At 40.3% G+C, this 20568-nt stretch overlaps 1 protein-coding gene across 1 annotated transcript; it reads left to right on the plus strand.

Moving 5' to 3' along the window:
- The first annotated feature begins 11861 nt into the window (after window positions 1-11861).
- Window positions 11862-18127, plus strand: LOC139470290 (uncharacterized). Its single transcript, XM_071252653.1, has one exon. It carries the CDS (start codon window positions 11862-11864, stop codon window positions 17814-17816), a length of 5955 nt encoding a protein of 1984 aa, XP_071108754.1. The 3' UTR covers window positions 17817-18127.
- Window positions 18128-20568: the final 2441 nt, after the last annotated feature.

Here is a 20568-nt window from a genome sequence, read left to right on the forward strand (position 1 = left end):
TACAGCTGGAATATTGCTGACTGGTGAAAAAACTTGCACTAACTTTATGATGCAGCACTGTTGACTGTTCAGTGTATGTGTGATCTAGTCATGAGAAATTATATAATATGAATGTTGACATTACTTGGAAAATGAAGTCTTCAAATCTACTTCCTGCTGCTATTTTTGTATATCCAAGATATTTGTGCTCAATGATATGCATTTATAACATTGCCTGGGTTTCAGTCATATATTTTGAGGTTATGGATATAGTGTACAGTTTGTGAAACCAACATGTATCCTGTCAGCTTTGTTAGGCTGGACAAACTTTCATTTCTCACCATTGCCAAAGTGGTCAGAGTGTGCAGGGCTGGGACGAGTCCAAATTTTTACTACCCCGATACCTGACCCCCTTTATCCAGACCCCTCTGTGGTACCTGCTGTAGGTCTCAAGAGTTGGATAGAAAATGTCCAACTGAAATTGTTTTACCGGAGCCCTGTAAAACAATATTTAGATGCATGTTAAAAACGATCTGATCATGCATACACAAGAGTTGACTGAAGCTTTATCTTTACTCAAAAATAAGGAAGTCCGAAGTAATGCTTGCAGCTTTAGAGTAACCATGCAGTTTTATTGGGGGGTTTTGTCATTAGACAATATATCACAGGACTACCCGTACCACAGGTCCAGGACTAGTCCTGCACCATGACCATGGAATATATTTATTTTATGAAAAAAAATAATCTAGAAATGCATACAAAAGCAAGTCTAGCCAGTTCAAGCTAGCTCTATTCCACAATATTCTGAAATCAGCATAGGGAATTTTATTTTATTTTTAGAATCAAGAAGTATATTGTGTAATATAATATTTCCGAGACTAAATGTTAGTCTAGTCCTGGCCTTCAGTTACTCCGGTGTGCCGGGTCCAGAGTTACTCGGCCCAGCCCTAGTCTGCTCACATGTTCAATTACAGGGAGGCTGATTGTTATTCTTGGTCTGTTTACGGAAAGTTTTGTTCTGCAGATTTTTTTTCATTTGATTTATAGTGACTGTTTGGTCTACATCAAGATTGTTGGTCAAGAGATCCTTTTCATTGTATTTATGATGAAAGGCAAAGATTTACAGGGTCCCCAGAAAAAGGCACCACTAATCCCCAGAAACTCAGAAACCACCTTCATTTCAACAGGAAATTGATGGGATAAGAGATTATTGTTCCCTGCCATGAAGGGGAAGTGGGATATAGGAATGGGTGCTGTCCGTCACATTTTGTTTCCGGGGCAGAACTCACGACCCATAAGAGATACCTTGAGCAAACTTGGCACATAGATAGGTCTAGTGGTGAACTGGTGCCTTTTGATAGTTTGGGATTTTTTAAACATTTATCTTCCGAGTTTCCATGGCAAAGACTTTGACTTGAACTGAATATGGCGGTATTGGCGGGGAGATACAAGTATTTCATGCTTGTTTTGTTTTGAAGAAAGTGCTCAGATAAGCATTATGGCCTAAACTGGTCAGTCTGCATGTTTTCATGTCCTATTATATCTAGAATAAATTTGATTGTAAATTAATTCATTTACTTGGAATATTGATATTGCAGACTTGTGAATAGCTTGAATAAAGTGTGCAACACTGTCTACAAGTTGTTTTGTTTCCTGGCATGCAATGCAGAGTCATGAATCATCATGTCGATCTTTTCAGCCATCTGTTGGAGCCACGGATGGCCCAATCATCTAAGCTGTCACAATTGACTGTGCAGAGTGGTGTCCCTTAGGTGTGCAAGGATCCTATAATTGTAAGGTGGCCCTGATCATTATCCTTGGTATTTCAGCAGCATAACTGCTGGTGAATTTCTTTTGGGTTTACTCACAGATTAATCTGATGCGCCGGCATGTGACTGAAAGTAGAGTTAAACCTGACTCACTCACTCACTCAGCTTTACACAATTATAATAAAGTGGTCAAATTGCATTATTAACCTTTCATGGCAATGATATCAAATCTGTGTGACATTTTTTACATTTATCCATAAATCCTCACACACACACACACACACACACACACACACATTGACTTCAGGATTTCCTATCTTTCAGCACTAGTTTTAGAATATCATTTGGGGGGATTTCCTTTTTTAACATGTATCAGATACGAACTATAATTTCGCTGGGCCTGTTTCTGGAGCAGAAAAGAAATGACTTCCGATAACTTAATGCATCAAGTCCTTAAAGGGTTAAAATCGGCCCCAGTCAACCTATACAGGTTGTAAAAGGCGATGAATGGATCAGGTGTGATTTGTTTGTTTGTTTTTTTAAATGCCTCACTCAGCAATATGGCAGTCTAAATAATCAAGTCAATCCAGTGATTGGCATCATGAGCATTGATCCACGCCAGTGGGATATGATGACATGCATCAACCAAGTCAGCAAGACTGACTGCCCAATCCCATAACAAGCATAGTTGCCTCTTACTGCATGCATGTGTTGCTGAAGACCTTTTCTCTTCCTGGATCTTCCTGGCACGGGTCGGATCGGGTGTGAAACCTGGTGACTTGGTTGATTGTGTCCTAGTACATAAGCTGCATGGACTGTTCCTCATAATATTGTGACTGGAAAGAACAACAACATCCAATACAGGTTACTAGAGAGTCTTTATTGCCAGTAAAATTAACAGATAATGACACTGCAATGTACACATACATCCATATTCCGAACACAAATTTCATAATCAGTGACAAATGAGATCATTAGTCCTTACACAACGTAAACAAACAATTCAAGTCTTTGAAAGCATTTAGAAGTGATACACATGAGGAAGAGAATATATGAATGTCAACGTCTTTATTATGAGGAACACAACGTTTCGGAGTATATGCTTACTCCATCACATTATTGCTTTGATCATTGTGGGTGCTAATTACCTAGCTGGCTTCCATTTGTCCATTCTTTCACCTGTCAGCGCTTATTACCATCGGCCTCCTGTTTGTCCAGTGTCCATTGCCTATTACCTATCTATGATAACTTAAGTACTGGCTTCCATACTATCAGCGCTAATTACTGTAAAGTGTTGGCTTCCATTGTTAGTTTCTACCCTTTGTCAGTTTCCACCTTTTGTTATCTTATTAATGTTGTTGTCCCTAAATGTGTATATACATCTCTGCCTCATGGCATTCATTCACCCGAAGAAGGAGTAAGCATATACTCCGAAATGTTGTGTTCCTCATAATAAAGAAGTTGACATCCATAAACTCTCTTCCTTAAACAATTCAAGGTCGATAAGTCGTCCTGATAATACTTACAGGTAACACTATGGACTGTATGCTGGTTGTTCAGTACTTTGGATAATATAAGTACAATTACACTTTCTGGTAAGTATCGTTGTAATTACAGTAAATGATCACACACTTGGCATGACACGCTATCTACAATAGACATAGACACATGACAAACATGTTGCCTGTACCCTGTGGGGGACCCTGGGGTGTTGACGCTCTAAAGGCAGCCGCCTTGCGTGGCATTACTTACCAACTGAAACCGGATGCTGGTCTGATATCCCAAGAGTGGAACATTTGAGTAATTTATGAAGGTCTCTCGCAGTTGGTGGCGAGTTTCATTACCTATTCAGATGTGAAGCTCTTCTCTAGTGGCAGTCTATGTACATACCTAAAGATCTCTCCAAATGGCCTTCTATGTATAAATTGAAAAAGTAAAAGATAAGAAAAACTTTTCCAAATTCATCAATACCATCTTTAGAAATGTTGATGCTTTTAAAAAACATGTATGAGATTCTTGTCACTTTAATTTGTCATATTTCATTGTGACTTATGACCTCTATATGCATTTGACAATATCCCTGTCATCTTGATATTAATATTATGTATGAATTAATATTATAATTTTTCTCATGTACCACCATTGGTGGGTCTTTCTGAGAATCAACTAAACTGATCTACAGTTATCGGCACCTCCATACTAGGGGTGTCATGATATATTGAAATATTGATACATGTATATTGCTATTGGTAAGCACTTAAAGTCAATAAATTGATAGTAAAATCAGTTTCCGATCAATAGTATCAGTTTCAGTTAGGAATATCGATAGTTGCGATTGTACATGCAATGCTGTTCAAATTTGTTTTTCTTTTGATCATGAGTGGTAGTAATTTACACATGGTAATGTGGAAGTTTCTTTTTCTTAAATTATTAGCGTCAAGAAAAGACAAATCAGGCATATCTCAAGCTTTACTTTTTATTTGTTGTTATGGTTATCAAATTCAAAGGAAACTTCAGTTCCAAGGTTTAATTCAACTCTAAAATCCATCTAAAATGATACACTGAAAACTATCAATATTTATCGCAATAATTGCTTGCAATATCAATAGTTATCGCAATAGTAATTTCCAGACCAATAGTCACCCCTACTCCATACACAATCAACTAAGAATGAATAGACTGAATATAATACAAGTAGTAATTGCAAACATCACAGAATCCTAACATGCTAACCACATACTACTATGCAATGTTTGACTACTATGCAATGTTTGACATTGCATATGAATCCTGTATTTACTCAATTAGGAAAATGTAGCATTCACTCAAACATTCATAATAAGAAATATAAAAGAAAGGTGAGAAGCACCTAAAAAATTAACTTAGGCCTAATTAATTATTTTATTAAGAACAAAGCGATGTGATCACCGTACAAGATATAAACATTTTACTAATACTGGAATAACATTAAACATAATTCTGGTCACATAAGTTATACAACACATACAAAGATAGTATCTAGCACCTCTACATATTAATCACCTTAACAATCTAATGGTTTGTCCAAAGATCTGTCACTTGTGTTTTGCCAAGCGCAACATGGATGAAAGTGCAGTTAAAACAAGTTGATGTAATCAAGGTATGGGTTACAGTAGAACAAGGAAAGCCATTAACACGGACCAAACCCATCCGTCTTTTACTTTCAGAAGCCCAAAATTGATGCTGAGGTAAGAAACTACTTTACCAACAACTTAAAAATAATGCCAGAGAAATAAAAGAACCTGAAATAGATAAGTATATTTACAAGAAAACTATATATGATCACTGCCACAATCTCTGGATTGATGATTATTTACATGCTGTCATCATTTGAAGGAGTGAGTGAGAGGTTTTATGCTACTTTTAGCAATATTCCAGCAATATCACAAAATGGGAACAACAGAAATGGCCTCACACAATATGTACACATGAGGGCACTAGGCCACACCTTTTAAATTTTATGTTTCACACATTTATTCCAACTTTTCCATACAAGGTTGGTCAAAATCAAAATAAATATAAATAGCTATGTCAATCATTTATTTATTTATATGAAAGTCAGTCTGCCATGGAGTTAAAACTGCAGGTGGCCTCTTGAATCACTGATAGTGCTGGAGATATCCAATTTATATATAACATTTTTCATTGTACATAAGAGGGACTAAATACTACTAGCAGGAGACATATTAATTTTTATAAAAAAAATTCTGTTTCATTTATTTCTTTTCCAGCTGCTTTTCAGTAGAGACAGCTGGCTATGAAATGAAAAATACAAAATGAGTGGCCTTAATGTGGATGTCAACTTCTTTATATTGAGGAACATATTATGTTTCGGAGTGTAGGTTGTAATAAAGAAGTGCCTCATTATAAAGAAGTTGACATCCATATATTCTCTGTCTTATGTGAATTCACTTCTAAATGCCATTCAAAGACTTGTCATAATTTAGCTTGAGTGTGGCGACAATAAACATCATAAAGCTAATTCAATAATTCACATACCTTGGGGTATAGATATTATGTGTAATCGGTCACAATCAAGTGAACATATTCTGGGGTAGTTTGGCAGTTAGCCTGGAGGTATAAGCATTGCTGGTCAGGATCATGGCCTCGCTTTGATTTTGACCTTGACATTGCTGGAGCAGCTTTACGATTGCTCTACATATGATTACTTGGGAGTCTTGCCCTTTATAAATGTTTCAAATGCCATTCTCGACTTGAACCCTTAAAATGGTTTCACAAAATACTTGGCACACAACTATAAGTGGTCTTTAGACCATAAGATGTTCCATTTTAATAAAATAAAGCTTCCTAAATGGAGTAAGATCCTATAACTCAGAGAGGAGATTAAGATAACTAATTGAAATCCTGGCATTAAACAAAAGCATCAACTTTCAAAAACCAAGAAAACAGAGTCGGGGCATTTATCAGATTATCGTCTGGCTTATTGTCATGAAAGGTCAAGGTTATCATAAGCCATGAATACCACCTCTGCGGTATCAATTACTCTTGGAAAAAGTATGGGTAAGGCAATTTAACAATATCAGCCACTTGTTCAAAATTGTTTCATTCATCTTTGGATTAATGAAATAGACCCAGAGCAAATGAATAAAAACTAGGATGTAGAATCTAGTTACAGAATCTAGATCTGCTATATATTTATACTTTTCGATGTGGCCATTTTGACTTTCTTTTCCCACATGATGCATCTTTGACAAAGATTTATAAGGCCGTTTTCACGTGGCTGTCGGTGGAAATGTTGATTAGTGTCCACTTTGACCCGTTTCCCGCCAAAAATGGCGGATTTCGTCCTGTGGTTTTGAGAAGTTACTCAACTGCGTTAGGTGACAAGTCTTATCAACAGAACATGTTGTGTTGGCGAAAGCAAGTGACCCAGAGTAAACCTAAGTATACACAATAACACTGTTTGTACCGGATTCTGAGGTAAAACTGCGTCAACTCGTACAAGTCAAATGGTGTGTATTGAACCTAACGTTAGGAAAATGTAACCACTTAGTTTGAACGCAAATACGCGCCTGCCTTCCTGGTGAATTATGTCAACGTGTACGATTTCATTGGATGACGTTGTATCTATGCACACAAATATAGGTCGAAAATGTACAATGTTCTGTTTTCAGATCATACACATATTATGTAAAAACCTAAGCCATTATCAATATGAGTTTTAGCCCAATATCGTATTATTTGCTTAGAGGAATGGAAAATAGTTTTAAAGAAGATACTATGTTTTGAATGCGGGATCGACTTGAATGTAAAGACGAAGAACGTAATCATCATTGAACTAAATGTCCGAATTGATGTCCTTGCAATCTTAACATTATGTTGAAAAGCCTGTGCTTAAGATCAGGTAAAATAGTGAAACAAGCCTGATGACATTTACTGGCTTAGATCAAGAACTCAAACGTTCAAGCCAAACAACAAAAATTGTGATTGTATTTTCTTGACGACTATCCGCGGGAATAGTTGTTACAGTGAGCATGAAATGTTGCGAAAGACATTTTTATTATTGTGATATATTTTGTACACAAAGTATTTTATTATCAAAACGTTGATAATTTATTGGATTGTTGAAATTGAGTTGAGTCAGTAATGTAAATAACCTTTATAAAAAAAATGTTCATCTGCAGCAGAGACCAAATAAATTAGGATAGATTTTGACTGTTATTTACAATTACAAAATGAAAAATTGGCACCAGGCTATTTTAATTTCACCTTTGTGGTCCCTGAAGTCCCTTTCTTAAATAAATCATGACATAGCAGTAACAGAAAATTTATAAAGTGAAACTCGAGTCAATCAATGAAAGTCTATACCTGTATTATTTTATCTTTGTGTTTTAATTATTATAAGGATGTAGTACATTGGTTGAAGGGCCAGTTACCAACGGTTCAGAGTGTTTTGAAATCATGCATGAAATCATTTTCAAGTGTGACATCACACCTTTTAATTCATGAACGATTTGATTCTCAAATAATAGAAATAATAGAGCTCCGCACAGGGAAGCCAACACCCTAAGAGCTGCTCAGAATAATTGGCTTGGGTCATGTTTTTGTTGTAGGCAAATTAATGAGAAAGCTTGTGTGGTATTTGTATGGATGAGTTGCGCGATACTAATTGCCAGCTGGATTGGATGAGAAGCCAGTGTTTATCAAAGCCTAAATTACATTATAAATGCCATGGTCATATGAAGCCAATCACGTTGCAGAACACTCTTTTACTCAGAGGTCCTAGCAGCCAGCTTAGTACCTCCGCCACATCATTACATCTTACACAGTCCATTCAAGATATTACATGGCAGACACAATTTTATGGATAACAACTTCTTTAATACCGACATTTCGGTATAGATCCTTATACCGTTGTCAAGCCAGGTATAAGTATCTATACCAAAACATGGGCATTACAGTATTAAAGAAGTTGTTATCCATAAAATTGTGTCTACCTTGTCATCCGTCAACTTCTAAGTAATGCCTATCAAACAATTCAAGATATTACATGTTTTATATTTGTATTTGACAAGTCTTCACATTTAAATAGGGGCGGTCGGGTAGCCTAGTGGTTAAAGCGTTAGCTCGTCAAGCCGAAGACCCGGGTTCGATTCCCGACATGGTTACAATGTGTGAAGCCCATTTCTGGTGTCCCCCGCCGTGATATTGCTGGAATATTGCTAAAAGCGGCATAAAACCATACTCATTCATTCATTCACATTTAGATAAATATGAACATGTCATGAATGTTTTACTTTCAGTGAGAAAGTATCCTCAAATGTAAAAAACTATTTCCATTTGCGTTGTTATCCTTTGTTTACATTGGTTGTATGTCGTAAAAGCCCTACACGAAGGTGGCGATATGGTCACTGTGATTTGTTTGTAAAAAAGACCAAAATCTATTCATATTAGGCAAGCAGAGCAGAGTAGGCAAGGTTATCACGTATTGTTAGCAAACAATGTTTTAAAAGTTGAGAAATTAATTTTTTGTAATGGCTTTGATTTTAATGTTTCTTCTGAAGCATGAGATTTCGGCATGACCATGTTTATTTAACGTGTGACTGATTGGCAGTTGGCAGGAATGTTTTTTCTTTGAAATTGAGGGGAGGTGAAATGGGGTTTATCGTCGCGTCCAATATTATTGCTCTTATATAGCGACATGCATGCACATGTTCTAGTCCGGACTAATGCTGATTTATAGTGATAGCACACTGAGATACCATGCTGCAGTTAAACATGAATACCTGACTCAGACACAGTATACTGACTCCGAGCTGACTCGCCCCTTGATGCCAAGCGCCAGACAGGGTAACAACAAGTACCATCTTTTAACGTCTTTTGGTAGGACGATCGAACCCGGAACTTTCCGCGGATGCTCTACCACTAGACCACAGAGGCGGTCTCTCTTTAACAGAACTGCATGTTCAAGTTAAAAAGGGGACACACATTCCTTGGCAATAGCGTCTTCATCTGACCCCCAAGATGTTCCTTGACTTTGTTGATACATGTCATCATATCCCAATTGCATAGATCAGTGCTCATGATATCAATCACCGGATTGTCTGGTCCAGTCCCGATTATTTACAGACTGTTGTCATGTAGCTGGAAAACTGATGAGTGTGGCGTTCAACAGCAAACTAACAAAACAAAAATATTCTGTTTTCAGCAAAACTTGTGTTCTGGCAACGACCCTCTACCATCCATCCCATGTCCATCAGAAACAAACATTCCATTTTTTCCACAGCAAGAAAGTGAATCTGCAATGCTTTTTTTGGTTGTTGCTTACAAAATAGCTGTATTAAAAATATTTCGAAGGCCCCTCTTTTCCAAGTGATTCATGAACCAAAGTATACAGATAACTATTCATTTTGCAGGAATATACATTCTTTGACTTTTGTGACTATGGAATCTCATTGAAAATCATTCAAAATTTACCCATATATGAAGGAAAATGTTTTGTAATGATGTGTTGAATAGTATGCAATAACATTACAAGGGGTGTCGGGAAGGTTTTGAGCCTAACTATGAAGGATGTATTGTACACCCCAATAACAGTTTCCATTTATCATGTACAATACACCTTACTTCAGGCTGTATGGGAACTGAATACACAACCAGGCAGCATCTTTCTGCCGACATCAAAGTGACTAGATATTGTTTGTTGATGAAAATGGACAAAATTGTCATCAAGTATCTCCGACTGAAAGGGTTAACATGCATGCAGACATGGTTTCAACTTTAGGGATGGTGCTCCTTCCTTCCAGAGTCCAAGAAGGGAACAAGAAAGCCTCGAAGATGACCACGATCAGGAAGACCTTCAGTTGCCGCCATTACGGAAAATGTTGATAAAACACATGATATGATTATGTATGATCAACGACCTGTCCCACGTCAAGTGTCCAATTCAGTAGGCATCTCTCGTGAGAGAGTTGAGAACATTGAGGAAGGAACTGGGCATGACAAGGGTTTCAGCACACTGGGTTCCAAGGCTTCCGACCCCAGATCAGAACTACTCCAGGGTCATCATATCTTGTGAGAAATTGCGTTATTTTGAAGCAGACCCAGCTGAATGTTTTGCAATTTCTAACCACAAATGAGTCATGTGTGTCTGCCACTATCAAACGGAGACTGTCAGGTGATATATTGTTTAATGGCACAAATTATCTGGAACTCTATGGTTATACTATAAGTTACTAATGTTCGTATTTCTTTCTGACTATGCGCCCATTCCTTCCGACTTTATATGTTTGAATAAAGATAAAACCTCTGTCAACTTCAGTGTATGCATGACCAGATGGTTTTATACAAGTATTTTGCCAGCGCAACGGTCAAACTATTCCCAATCGGACATTTTGACCTATCTCTTGGGATCTACAGTTTGTACTCTAGTAGGGTCGGGTAACGGGGGTGGGTATCGGGTAGTACTTTTGGACTCTGTAGCATCTCTTCTTCCGAAGAAGACAAAGTCTGTTCCATTAGCTGGCAAGGTGATGGCTTTGGTATTCTGGAATTCAAGAGGAATCCTACTGGTGGACTACTAGGGGTGAAACAATACATCGGTGCATCGTGAGTTTAATGTGATGATACAATACACGATACATTATTTTCTGTATCGATACTAGACGATGCACTTGCTGAAATACATTACTAACTTCCTGTTTAATGACCTCAGTGTTTTCATTAGTCAGATGTAGCAGATGTCAGATCTGTGTTGTAATTAGCGTTTCAAGAAAATTCCATGTGATTTGAAGTAAATATGCGTATAGCGATACGAATCGTGACCTAAGTATCGTGATACGTATCGTATCATGGCGGTATCGTTTCACCCCTATGGACTACTTCCCAAATGGTCAGACCATTAAAGGCCAATATTATGCTGATCTGTTAAACCATCTGCAGGAGAATACCAAAGCAATTCTACATGGAAAAGTCAGAAAAGGTGTGTTGTCCGACCATTAGCACAAATTTCCAGTCGCATAGTTGCAATGCATGACTATGGCTTTGAACTCATTAGAACATCCTTCGTATTTACCAGATTTGGTCAGATTTCCACCTCTTCCCAAACACGAAGAAAGAATTGTCTGGCAAGCATTATGCAAATGATGATGTTATTTCTGCCATGAAAGACTTTTTACACCACCAGGAGGAAGCCTTCTATACCAATTGGATCCAGGCACTCCATCATCGTTGGCAGAAGTTTGTGGGCCTCAGAGGGGATTATGATGAAAAGTAATTGGTAACCAACACCATCAATGTAGCCCATCATGGTTCGGCTCAGAACTTTTCAGCCACCCGTCATATTTTAGACAGATGAAAAACACTTATGTCTCCTGTACACCAGGAGACACGATTTGAGTCATCTTTATAACACCTGTTTAGTTTTATTAAGACAACTTATATGTCCATAAGAGCCTTTATCTGAAGCCCAGTGTTTTTTTGCCTGATATATAGACCATGTAGATTAGTTCTAGGAAGATCAGAGCTGTGATGGTAAATGTTTATTTTCATTTTACAGATGACTGTGGTGCCAAGGTAACCTGACCAGGACATATCCAGAGTCTGGTGTTTGTCATGATGTGTGAAGTACGGACATCTATGGAAGTTGATGAGACAGCTGTGTCCAAGACATGCAATATGGTCATCAAGACGGAACAGATCGCTCCTGATGAGGCCAGGGGATCACGTACACATCGTAGTAATGAGATGGATACTGAAGATGATGTCACAGGGCCATATACTGATCGAACTGATCATGAAGTCGCGGCAGAGTCACATTGTAGTGATTACAGAGAAAGTGCACACCCTTCAGAAACACATGATAAACATATCGTGGAAGTCCTTCCAGTTGAACAGTCGAGAAGAAAACAATCAATCAGAAAGTCTTCAGTGTGTATGTATACAAATCAATTAGACAAAAGAGCCAAGGAGCCAATGAGGGAACGAGACAGTGAGCCTGGGTGTTGGAGGAAGATGAGCACTGGTATGCCTGTGATCAAGGAGGAAGAATGTGATCCAGTTGATGCCAACAAACTTGTATATGAGGAGCATTGGGGGACAGAGTGTGAAGATCAGTTTGCTGTCTACTTGAATGATAACGCAGACATGAAGTTTGACAACAAGACGGATTCACCTGTGTCTTGGAATACTGGAGAATACCAGGTTGATTCACCAATGGTGTATGTTCCTTACCAGTGTGAAGAGGACCAGATGGAGGGTGTCACTGAGCAGGTGAAGGTGGAACCAGTGGATGTACTGTCAGAAGCAGCAGCAGCAGCAGCAGCAGGTGGAGGACACAGGACCCTGACAACACCACCGCTACGTTCTATGTCCAATCCTACACCTGTATTTCATGTCAATAGCTCCAGAAATGATCAATTGAAACCAGGGGTCATCTTTCAAAATGTCTCGGATCAAGTTAAAAGTGGAGAATTTGATGTGTCAGGTGATTCTGAATCAAATGTTGAGGATGAGTCTCCGTGCGGGACAAGGGAGAGCCCTGTTGACCAAGAAATCCAACTTAACCAAGCAAGTGATTCTGATTCAGCTGACATGGCAATTCCATGTAAAGAATGTGAGATGGAGTACTCCTCTCGTGCTGAGTTTGAGAAGCATCAGGAATTGTACAGTGGGGCCAGTGTCAAGTACTATTGTCCAACCTGTAAGCAGCAGTTGATGTCCAAGTGCCAGTTACTTCAGCATTCACACAGACATGGAGGCATCAGCGGGAAGTTATGTCGTGACAGCCACTTCTCATCATCCAAACCAGCATATGGGGGAAAGCGTAATGTAAGAACATGCCGCTACCTTGAAAAACTGAAAACACAATTGCACTTGAGACATGGTGAGATTCTTGTGTGTTTGGTGTGCAAGAAAAGGTTTGAAGGAAAAGCCATGTTGGTGAAACACTTGGGTGAAGATGTGGACTGCAATCCAGACTTTAGTTGCCTGGAGTGCCACGCAGTATTAGCTTCCGAGTGTGCGCTTGTCACCCATCTTACGCTCCACAAGCAGCCTGAACAAGGTGATGAGTATTTCATGTGCCCAGAGTGTGGCAAGTTCTTCTTCACATCTTGGGATGCGTATCTTAGACATGTGAGAAACGAGTGTCTTCACTTCTGCCGAGTCAGTGTCTTCACGTGTAGGGTGTGTGGAAATAAGCTGAAGAGCTTTACTCAATTCTTAGCCCATTTTGAATCCCACTTTGTCAACTTTCCATACTGTAAAGAGTGTTGCTTCAGAAGCAACTACAAAGGCAAGCATTACCCTGTGTCAAAACATTCCACTGTGACAAATTGTGTTGTCTGTAATGAAAGACTTGAGACGGATTGTCAAAGAGGAAAACATGTGAAGAAGCATGGGAATGAAGTGAAGGACTCTGCTGTCTCTGAATACAAATGTCCTGACTGTGCAGAGGAGACACTGTTTGAAACCAAGAACATCTTGTGGTATCACAGAGTGGTCAGTCACAAGGTAGTGGAACAGTTCTCTTGTAATCACTGTGACTGTGTTCTGTCCTCCCGACACATGCTACAAGCACATATCAGGGCAGTGCACGTCAAACAGGTGTGGCTTGCTGGAGATAGACCAAAAACGTGCAAGGGAAAAACCTTAAAGGCTATCACTTCAACTATTGGGAAACACGCTGCTGAATCTGATGCAAAAGACGTCAATCCTGAAAGAGATCCCCAAGGTCACCTTGAACTTGAAGGGCAAGAAAATGTAAAACTTTGGAATGAAACAAACCAGACATCAAAAATGAAAACAAATACTGTGAATTCTTCCGCTCCTTCACCGAAAACTCTTCCAGCTATTTTAGACAGGAAAAGGAAACACAGGCCAACATCATTAAGCAGCAAGAACAGGAAAGCAGTCACAACTAAGATCTGGAATACAGTTACAACTAAGATTGGGAATGCAGTCACAACTAAGATCGGGAATGCAATCATAACTAAGATCGGGAATGCAGTCACAACTAAGATCGGGAATGCGGTCACAACTAAGAATGGGAATGCGGTCACAACTAAGCCTCCACTGAAGTCATATGGGGAGCCGGCTGTTGAAATAGATGTAGCAGATGAAGCACTGGCTCAAGAAGACAATACTTCAGCGGGTTGTACACAAAGTCAACCTCAAGGTCCTCTTGAAGGAGAACAGAAGCTTCCAGTTAAGAAGAAAAGAAAACCAAGGAAACAGGTAATTAAAATAGCTCCTCTGCTCCCTGAGGTGGAGACAGAAGACCCTCTGATTTATCCTCAAGGTCACCTTGGAGAAGACCAGAGTGTAACAAGGGAGATAACTGGACCTGTGATTCCAGTCAGCCATGGGATAATCCAAGTGAGACAGAAGATGGATTTGGTTATGAACACTGATCCATATCAACCTGAGCATAAAAATAGAAGTAAAGCGTTTGTGGAGAAAGACATTGGTGAACCTGCTGCTGAAAAGAATTTGGCCACCCCTGTGATTGTAAATGAAATCGAGGGAGATGTTCACTTAGGATGTGAATCAGAAGATGTCTCAAAGGCTCCACTCATGATGAAGCAGAAGAAAGAAAACCATCAAAATCGTCATAAGTGCCTTGGTTGTATGATCCGATTTGAATCAGAAGATGATTTAAAGGCTCACATATCTCATCACTCGTATGAGAAAGTCCCACTGATCAGGTGCAGTACTTGCAACATGGTGCTCCCAACAAGTTGCTCTCTACAAGCTCATTATAAAATACATTCCGGTAACAGGAGCATGACACCATCAGCTTGCCCTGAATGTGGTCTTGTATTTACAAATGACATGAGCTCATTTAGAAGGCATGTCGACAGAGAATGTCTGCACTTTAGCCGTGAGAGTTACATTCCATGTTGTCATTGTGATGAGTTGATTGAGATTTTTAAGTTTCTGGTTCATATCGTTAATATACATGCGCCAATCTGGACTAGAATTTCTAACAGCTGTCCTATTTGTGGGCCTGATGTCCCCATCACACCACATCATCAATATACCAAGCATTTTCTCCGACTGCAGATGGAAGATGTGGTGTTCAGATTCAGCTGTGCAGTCTGCAAACAGTATAACAATGAAAGACTCTTTTCAGAGTTTGACAGTCTGTGGGACCACATGTGTTCATCACACATGAGAATTAGAACTTTCTCGTGCACTTTCTGCAACCTGAAGTTCCCAGATGCACTGAGTCGGAATGCCCATGTTACCTCCTGCCACTATGACACTCCAAAACAGCTACAAAAACAAGGGAAGGATGCTCGCCCCAAAGATGCAGAGACAAGCAAATCTGAAACTGTGTTGCAACCAATCAATGAAGTGTCCACAAGCTTTAAGGAAGGAGCAGACGTCATGTTGAAAGAGGGAAACACCACGTCTAGCCCTGCACCATCTGTGTGTGAGGGTGATGCTGGAGGTACCTCCATCACCAGCAGACCCAAGATGTCCCCATCTGTCATTGTTCTCAGAAGACAAAACCTTGATGGTCATACTGGCAGCAGATCTGAACAACTGCTATTGTCTGCATCAGTTGTTACTTCTTCCAAACCGATTTCTGCGTCACCTCCCAGCGAGCACAAACAGCTACCAGCGTCAGTCATTGCCAAGGCAACGGAACAACCTGCTGCACATCTAAGCTTCTATCCAAAATTAGCGTCTGTTCAAAAACCATCAGCTGCAGCAGGAAATAATTCTTGTTCCATCATATATACCCATCAGCAACCAGCTGAATCTGTACCCATCCCGGAACCCATTGCATTTGTCACTCCAGACCTACCTCTTGAAGCAGCTGGTAGTTCTTCCACTAACAAACCCCAGCAACCACAAGTAACTTCAGAATCTGTCAGAAGTCTTAACTCTGATGGACACAGTGCTGAAGCTTGTGAAGTCAGCAAGGAGAATATGGAGAAACTTTGCAACAAGTTGTCTTCAGAAAGAGCATCAGTACATCACTTTTTGGATTCAAATCCATTTGAACCTGTGAGTCCGGAAGATGGCCCACCAGCAACTTCAGAATCTGTGACAAGTCTTAACTCTGATGGACACAGTGTTGAAGCTTGTGAAGTCAGCAAGGAGAGTGTCTTGTGCAGACACTGTGGAGAAGACATCCCTGTTGCTGAGCTGAAGGCACACATAACACACCAGCATCCAGTGAACAACAAATTGTGTGATCATATTCATTTCTCTCAGGATTTGCTCCAGGTGGAAGTCCTGAATATTTATGATGGAAAGTATTTCTTCTGCCCTTACTTAGAAAAGGGGAAATATTGCACCAAGTTGTCTTCAGAAAGAGCATTAATGAAGCACTTACTGGACACACATCCATCTGAATCGGTGAGTCTGGAAGATAGCCCATTATTTGTGAAGAAGTTCCACACAGGCTACAGAAGGCTGAGGACAATGAAGGATAAAGGCAACATGGCCAAACAACACCAAGAGTCTACAGTGACTCTTTCTATGAACAGTGTGGACACTCTACTTCAACAAGAGATTGTCTTGGTAAGGAACAAGGATCAAACTGATGGCTCCATGTCTGAAACCACAGCGTGCCCTGGTGATGCAATACTCACTGCAGGAACAGGATTTACTGGTTTATTGAAGCATCAGCCTGATCAAACACTGCAGGATCAGCCCCATCAAGCACTGCAGCAGATTATAAAGATTGGGTCTACAGGGATGCCATGTCCTCCTTTGTACAGAGCAGCTCCTGGCCCGAGTGTATTGTCCTGTCCCTTCTGTGGGCTGACCTGTAAGACAGAGTTCCATGTATTGAATCACGTCAGTGAATGTCACTGTGGTTATCTTCCAGTCTTGATCTGTCCTTTCTGTGCAGAGAAAAACTTTGAAACAGAATTTTCGACTCTGAAGGAACTTCGTCTTCATCTGTTTGATCTCTCTGAAGTGCCTCAACACACACAACCTGAGAAGGATGGCAATGCGACTCATCTGGAAGAAGGTAAGAATACTGACCACAGTGAAACAGTAAGAGAGGTATACACAAAAGGTGGAAATAAAACACATGGCAGAATGAGGTGTGTAAGGGTGTTGAAAAGAAAATCAAAGGTGATTTATTTCCCATGTGACCGTTGTGAAAGGGTCTTTGCCAGTTGGAATTGTCTTGAGAAGCACAGGTGGATGCTGCACCACTGTGATAGCCCTGACATTATCTATGTTTCTGAGAACTCTAGCTCTGATAGTTCTGACAGTCCCTTTAACGTACCATCGTCCTTCCCACCTGTGAAGAGACTTCGAGTTGAAGGGGACTTGCATTATACTTGTGCCAAATGTCCTGTCGTCACGAAGGATGCTGTTCACTTTGCTGAACACATCAAGGAGCACAACTCTGACAATGCCAACCAGTGTCCTGACTGTGGCCTCTGTTTCGAAATCCTGGCCACTCTCAAGAAGCACCTGTTTCTGGTCCACAAGATCCGAGACTCGTACAAGTACTTGCAAGACAGGGGCATGAAGACGGAAGAGGAGGAACTAGACTTTGATTCTGACAATGACACTTTTCATCCGATGCAGTGACTCACCATGAAATGTTTTGGACCGTTTGGGTATGTCTTCCTCGTATTAAGAATAATGCCATCTCAGAAAAAGTATTTTGACTGCCCTATCATCTTGCAAATACTACCGGTATGTCTCCATAGTCACAGGATATTTTTGAATATTCCAAGTTCATTTTTTTAGAAAATGCCATGCAGGGATTTCAAAAATATAGCTCATAGATCAAGAGATTCAGAACCTGTGGAAAATCGAGACTTTATGAAGGGCTAACACATTACAGTGAAGGCTGGGCAGAAGGGAAAATAATGTTTTAGAGAGTGTGAGATGGACGAGGTGATGCACATGCTTTTGTAATAACATGGATATATTGGTGTCTTGACTTTCAGGTTCTTAGTAAAAAATATTGATTCATTCCTTAAATGTTTACTTCAATGGCTGTTACACTACTAATTAGTTGTGAAAATAAAGAATTGAAAAAGTAAATATTTTCATCCATTGTGTCATACTTGACACTGCCAACTGTAAATCGTCAGTGTGCCAGGTATTTGAATATCCTGTCTGTGAAAAAGATGGTTTACACACCACAGATATGAGTACATGCAAGTATCGTGATACGTATCGAATCATGAACAAGGTATCGTGATACGTATCAGACAGTGAACAAGGTATTGGGATATGTATCGGATCGCATAGTTGTGTATCGTCCCAACCCTACTACGCAATTAGATTGCTGAACCAGGTTATTATTGGAAGAACTGGTCAATCTCTCTATGAATTCATCTCATTAATTGGTTCTGTTGTGTGCAATAGCTATGAAATACATAAACATCATTTGGTTAGTCATCAGGAAAATGTGAAATGTCCAGTTTGCTAAATGTGTGCATGTGTGAGACTTTACATGTACTCAGTTGACCAGTTTGGCCCTTCTATTGATCTAATAAAGACGTGAAGGATGCAATTCATGTCTGTTGATTCTCACTGAAGGGGTCTGCCAGCTGTTCCTGAAGTCTGTGGGTCACTGACCATGTGACCAAAACACAATGATGATTTTTATCGCTAAGAGAATGGATATTTCTTGAAAAGCACACTGTGCAAATTTTGTCATTACTGTAAGTAATATTCCTTATCTGCGGAATGGCTTGTTTACACTTTATTAGCACAAGTGCAGCTATCTTTGTTAATTCATCATTGCGATGTTTCATGATTCTATTTCAAGTAGCGAGAACTATAGCTGCCGTCACCATATCTCTGTGGGTCACAGGAGGACGTTGCTGCCGTCACCATATCTCTGTGGGTGACACGAGGACGTAGCTACCGTCACCATATCTCTGTGGGTGACACGAGGACGTAGCTGCCGTCACCATATCTCTGTGGGTGACACGAGGACGTAGCTGCCGTCACCATATCTCTGTGGGTCACAGGAGGACGTAGCTGCCGTCACCATATCTCTGTGGGTGACACGAGGATGTAGCTGCCGTCACCATATCTCTGTGGGCGACACGAGGAAGTAGCTGCCGTCACCATATCTCTGTGGGTGACACCAGGACGTAGCTGCCGTCACCATATCTCTGTGGGTCACAGGAGGACGTAGCTGCCGTCACCATATCTCTGTGGGTGACACGAGGACGTAGCTGCTGTCACCATATCTCTGTGGGTGACACGAGGACGTAGCTGCCGTCACCATATCTCTGTGGGTGACACGAGGACGTAGCTGCCGTCACCATATCTATGTGGGTGACACGAGGACGTAGCTGCCGTCACCATATCTCCGTGGGTGACACGAGGATGTAGTTGCCGTCACCATATCTCTGTGGGTCACAGGAGGACGGAGCTGCCGTCACCATATCTCTGTGGGTCACAGGAGGACGTAGCTGCCGTCACCACATCTCTGTGGGTCACAGGAGGACATTGCTGCCGTCACCACATCTCTCTAGGTCACAGGAGGACATTGCTGCCGTCACCACATCTCTCTAGGTCACAGGAGGACGTAGCTGCCGTCACCACATCTCTGTGGGTCACAGGAGGACATAGCTGCCGTCACCATATCTCTCTGGGTGACAGGAGGACATAGCTGCATTAACCGTTGCTATGTGGTTGACACTGTGTCATTGTACCTCAGTGATGTGTGTCGTGATAGATGGAGATACTGTCAAGACACTGGTTGTGGTATAAATCAAGTATTTGAGCAGCAATGAAATAGCTGGAATATTGCTCATTGAGGCGACAAACAATATTCACTCACTCAACATGGGTACTGAAGCTCAACTATGTCCATTAAATGTAAACAGAAGCAGTCATTTATGATTGTTTTATTTTGTACTACTTTTATGGATGGGTGACACAAAAATCGTATTGCAATATACATTGGGGCTCAAATTATATATATTTGAACTCTTTAAATAGTATTTTGTACCATTTTTGTAATATTTCATGTCCAAATAAAAGTACTTTCTTCCAAGTTATGTAACTTAATGGCCACTGACACTTTCAAAGGACCACCTTCGTGGTCTGGAGGTAGAGCGTCCGTCTGGAGAGCATACCAAAAGACTTTTAAAGATGGAAACTTGTTGTTACCCTACCTGGTGCTCGGGATTAAGAGACTAAAACAAGGACTAGTCGGCTCGGAGTCAGTATACTGTGTCTGAGTGGGGTATTCATGTTAAACTGCGGCATGGTATCTCAGTGTGCTAGCACTATAAATCGGCATCAGTCCGGACTAGTACAAGCAGCCACACAAATACACACACGTGCATGCACGTCGCTATATAAGTGC

Source organism: Haliotis cracherodii, unplaced genomic scaffold (genome assembly GCF_022045235.1).
Source record: "Haliotis cracherodii isolate W230 unplaced genomic scaffold, xgHalCrac1.p SCAF_1, whole genome shotgun sequence".
NCBI classification, from domain to species: Eukaryota; Metazoa; Mollusca; class Gastropoda; order Lepetellida; family Haliotidae; genus Haliotis; species Haliotis cracherodii.

Coding starts and splice junctions, on each gene's coding strand:
- LOC139470290 (XM_071252653.1), top strand. CDS start 11,862: ATGATGTGTGAAGTACGGACATCTATGGAAGTTGATGAGACAGCTGTG.